The 5008-nt window shown below is 35.4% G+C and overlaps 1 protein-coding gene across 1 annotated transcript; it reads right to left on the bottom strand.

Annotated features, from left to right (window-relative positions):
• Positions 1-595: 595 nt before the first annotated feature.
• Positions 596-2704, bottom strand: LOC116116097 (exocyst complex component EXO70A1-like). Its single transcript, XM_031402205.1, has one exon. It carries the CDS (start codon positions 2655-2657, stop codon positions 630-632), a length of 2028 nt encoding a protein of 675 aa, XP_031258065.1. The 5' UTR covers positions 2658-2704; the 3' UTR covers positions 596-629.
• Positions 2705-5008: the final 2304 nt, after the last annotated feature.

A 5008-nucleotide genomic window follows, 5' to 3' on the forward strand; every position in this document is an offset into this window, starting at 1 on the left:
AATGCATTATTGTTAAATAACATACTTGGTCATACCATTTGAAAATTGTGGAGGTCTTCACTTGAAGTGTATCTTCACTGATATAACTTTTTTGGCTCTCCAAAACCTTGAAGAGATGGTGATCGCACAGTGTCCGAAATTGAAGAGGTTATTTGAGCGAGAGAACATGCCCATATCCCGTCTGCGGCTGCCTTGCCAAGGCTACAGAAACTGACATTGTTTGATCTACCTGAATGGAAATGGTGCGTCATTTATTGAAAACAATGGCGGTTTGGAAGTGCAGTAAACTGCAGATATTGCCTGATATTCAGGTACGCTTAAGCCTATTAATTTCTCAAAAAGAAAGAAAGAAAAAGAAAATTTGCCAGATATATTTTACTAGTGAACTATTACTATGCAACTAATATCAATTATTAACTGAATGCAAGCAGGGATAGAATGAAGGCCCCATTTGAAATAGAGCAAGGCGGCAGCTGATCGGTGGAGTTGGCTGAAAACAAGAAGAATAGTATTCTAATGTTTTAGGAAATGCAATGTAATAATTTAAATTAGTTTTAAAATTGTATGTACAATTGGATGAACAATGAAACTGCATTAATGTAAAACGAGAGAAGAATACTTTTACATGGTCAGGTAGCTGTGAGCATCAAATGAAATTGATTGGTCACTACATTTTTTATTTTACCAATAAATTCTAAGTGTCTTGAGCTTCCATACTTTCTTAACTTTGGCTGAAACATAGAGCTCAGCATCTTCTCCAAATTATACACAGAATATTTCACATTCTTACTTGCACTAACATCCTGTTCAACCAAAACTCCATAGCTCTGCAAGTAACTCCTGTAAACAGGCACAAAAGCCTGCACTACAAGATTGCATATTTTCTCCCTTGAGCTCTTATCAGCCACAACCCAAAAGGATTGCTTCTTATACATGTAATCAAAAGCCTCATTGAAAGCTTTTAGTCTCTTCTTTGCGGAGTCACGAGCGTTTGATTTCCTACCAGGGGACAGAACTAGGTCATCTTGTCGTAGAAGAGCAAAAATGTTGCCCCAGCTCTCTCTCACATAGAGCCCTACATAATAGTCCCTATACTGCTCATGAGCTTTTAACCAAGAATCTCCCAACATTTCTCCAAGCTCTGTGCCTTTCAGATTGCAGAAATGGCAGTGATTATTCATCATGAAAAGGTAGGACAGTGTGTTATCCTCATAAGAACTTGACCATGCATCCAAGTTCAGTGCAATTTCCTTTATTATGTTATAAATCTGGCTGGTAAGAAGTCCCTTCTCAAATTTCTCTTGTTTCCAGCTCTGATGGATTACCAGGACCTGAGTTAAGATTGGCCTGTAATCTTCGCCGAGCAGCTGATTTGAGTAGTCGGTCACAAAGCTTACTAGCCTCGGAACAGTCCCATTTATAGGAGGAGAAATTTGCCTTTGCAGCTCCACTTGGAGAGGGAGTTCCCAGAAAACCTCGCAAACGCCATCAACAACTCTCTTGACGAGATCCCTTGTCAGGTTTTTGATTTCAAGACAAGCGTCCCCCCCAAAAAGCAGGTTGATATCTACTCTTAGACTGTCTAAAACAGAAAAAATTTCCAACAGCTTCAGGAGCTTGAGAGGATTCTTCTTAGACTCGGTAACATTCATTCCGAATTGTAGGAAGGAAAGAATTCCAGATTGGGCTGCAATTTTCGCGAAGCAACGCATGCAAGCATCCGATCCAGTCTTGTCAAAAACATCATTGCAGAGCTTGTACTCAGGCTCAAAGACATGCTTCACCACCAACTCAAAATGTTCACACCAATTATCTATAAATCTCTCTATGTCTTGCACATCATCAGACTCTGACATTGATTTCTCAAGATATTCCAAATCAAGAACTTCCAAGCTTCTTCTGACATTCGAACTTCGAATTTCTGCGTATATAGATATGCAATTCTCAAGCCGACCATTAGCATTTAACCGGTCAATTATGGCCTGCAACTTCTGTATCGCGGATGCTGGAATAATTGATTGACCAATGCTAGTTTGCTTTTCAGTGAAGAATGATGAGGCCACCAAAACATAAGGAATGGTGTGTTGTGTTACAAGGTCCTTGAATTCAGTTTCAAGTTTGTTCAATGCCTCAAATAGTAGCCCTCCATTCAGGCGGGCGCATACATCCGTAGCCTGCAACTCCTGCAAAATTCTCAGACACTTCTTCACCCTGGAGATGTACTGATCATCGACAACTGAACTTCCATCGAAAGCCTCAGCAATACCCTCCAACCACTCAATTGAAAGCCTGCAATTACCCGCGAGGAATCTCATCGCTTCTTCAAGCTGTTTCATGATTGAAAGATACTTAGAAAGGTCTGAACATGGCTCAGACAAGAGTGACTTCTCTAGCTCCCGGACACCATCAAACACCTTCAGAACTGCAGCAGCAGGGCCAATGGCACAGTCAATCTGATCTCTGACCACGCCAAGCGAACATTTTCTCATAGATGTGGACCTAAATGCAGCTTCCAAAGAAGACAACCTTCCTTTAATCTCTTCCAATCTTGGCCCAGTTTTATCCAGTGCCACCGCAAGAACTCTTGATTTTTCCAAACTAGCATTTAAGAAATTCCTAGCAGCCAAAAGATTGTCAATACTGTCAACCTCAGCCATTGCCAAAGGCTAGTACTGGTCCTAATCTTAGGACTTCTCCTAACCGATTCAACTACCTTCTGGGGTTTTATATAGAATTCAGAATCCATACACATTGTTATAATTACTGCAATTTTTTGTTTTTTTTTTGGTGGGTTTCTTATGTACCACTCATTTACTTTTCTTCACCAAACGTACCAAATCAGGTTAAAACTAGACTACCCGTATTCAAACCAAACCTCACTTGCAAAACAAACATCTCAGAATATCACACACAACCACCATCAATAAGCTTTCTTGAAACCCAATTGGGATTAAGTATAGCGGCTGTTGTTGTAAAAGACGAAAAGATTTCTAGATTTTTCAGATCATGCAGCTACTAATCCAGTCTCCATCTACCAAATAGAGTTGTTGAAGCTCCATCCATTAATTTAATTCTCCAAAAACTTTGCACTTCTTCAGTTATTCCTACATATTTGTCAAGAATTTCTTGAGAAATAGTTACTGTGGTACCAGTAAAAGATGGTAAATTTAGTAGAAAGTTATGCACAAAGTACAAGTCCAGTCCAATGAAATGCATCCCTCTGTTTCAAAGCATTATCTGTCCTTTTCAAGTAGTTTTCAGAGAATATCATTTTGATATAGATTAGTCATTAGAACTTAAATCTTCATATCATTGACAATATTAACAAATTTTATTCAGTAAATAAAAAAAAAACCATTTTCTTGGTATAGTTGAATTTGCTTGGTAGCGGTCAGGCTGGCAGAGTAACAGCTCCAGGATTAATTTATCCCTTCAATTACAAGAAGACAATTAGAAAACTTAAAAAATAAAACTGCATTTTAATGTTTAATGTTTTCATTAATATTACCAGTTAATGTTCAATACACTATTTAGTTCTCTCATGAATATCTATATGGCCAAATGCCATTATTTTCTATTTTTCAAAAATTGTAGGGTTTAACGAGGACCCCAGTTTCGAACTCAGGTTTACGAAACAAATACAGATGATGTGTGGAATGTAGATTTAAAATAAATAAAAAATACACTATTTAGTGTGTTTTCCACCTATTTTTATATCACAAAACTAATATTAATTTTTTCTTATATCTGTACAATTATAACATTATAGGAAAAAAAATATAAGGTTAATCCCATTAAAAGAAAAAGGCTTAATTTTATCCAACTTTGAGAGTCCCCTAAGTCTAAAACATTTCAACGATTTTCGGAAACTGTTAAATTCCTCAAATCTACCAAAAACCCTTTAAAGCTTTAAAAAAATTAAAAAAAAAAAAAAAAAAAAAATCTTAAAAATGCTACAAATCCATGCAAATTTCAAAAGAAAAAACCTTAAAACTACCAAAAACCTCTTGAAAATACTACAAATCCTTACAAATTTCATAAGGAATCCTTAATAGGGGATATTTAATACTTTTTAAAATTAAAATGAAGTTGAAAATTCGAAATTACCCACACCCCCAACCCAAAAAAATAAATAAATAAAGATATAGCGAATGTTTAAAGTCTATAGAATTTTATATACGCCCACCAACCCAAACCACAAAAATAGAGAGAGACAGGTTTACCTATAATTTGTAGAAGTTAATTAAAAGGAGCTACCATCGTAAATTTAATTAATGGAGGGTGCTTTAATATTGCCCATAACTTTAAGCTCACCAAAATTTGTTAAACATTAAAATGTGTAATCCCTTTCTTTGGTAGGTGCTCTACCTCACCTTCGCCTTCATCATTATCAATTAATAACTTTTTTATTACAATAAGCTACCTGGACCGGAGCATTATCCTTTATTATTTCACTATGAAAACTTTACCTAATATATCAGCTCTATTTGGTTTTATAATTAATGCATCAGTTAATTATATAATTAAAGTTTTATATATGATATCGCAATCAAAATTGAAGGTATTATTCATCATACAATGTTCTCAATCTTGATTTATAAAGTCCATCATTAAAATATTTAGATAACATATTATAATAATAAATTCTTTCATGATTTATATTTTGGAAAGGCAGTGGCTTGATTTTAGGGGCAAGGTTATTATTATTATTATTATTATTATTATTATTATTATTATTATTATCATCAAGGTGTTCGGATTAGCTTACGCGCATATCAATTAATCTTCTGAGATCCTATAACTATCGGTCGGGTGAAAGCTCCAATGGCCACCTCTATTAACAACCGATGAGAGATTCGAACTCATGACCTCTTGAGTAATACATCCAAGAGTCTTTATAGAATCACTCGATCACCCAGGGGTTGGTTTATTATTGTTATTATCTATTCTGATTTTACCAATATAATTGATTTAATTTGAACATTAAATATACTGAAATACAAGATAC

The sequence above is a fragment of the Pistacia vera genome, unplaced genomic scaffold (assembly GCF_008641045.1).
Source record: "Pistacia vera cultivar Batoury unplaced genomic scaffold, PisVer_v2 Contig760, whole genome shotgun sequence".
In the NCBI taxonomy this organism is placed as follows: domain Eukaryota; kingdom Viridiplantae; phylum Streptophyta; class Magnoliopsida; order Sapindales; family Anacardiaceae; genus Pistacia; species Pistacia vera.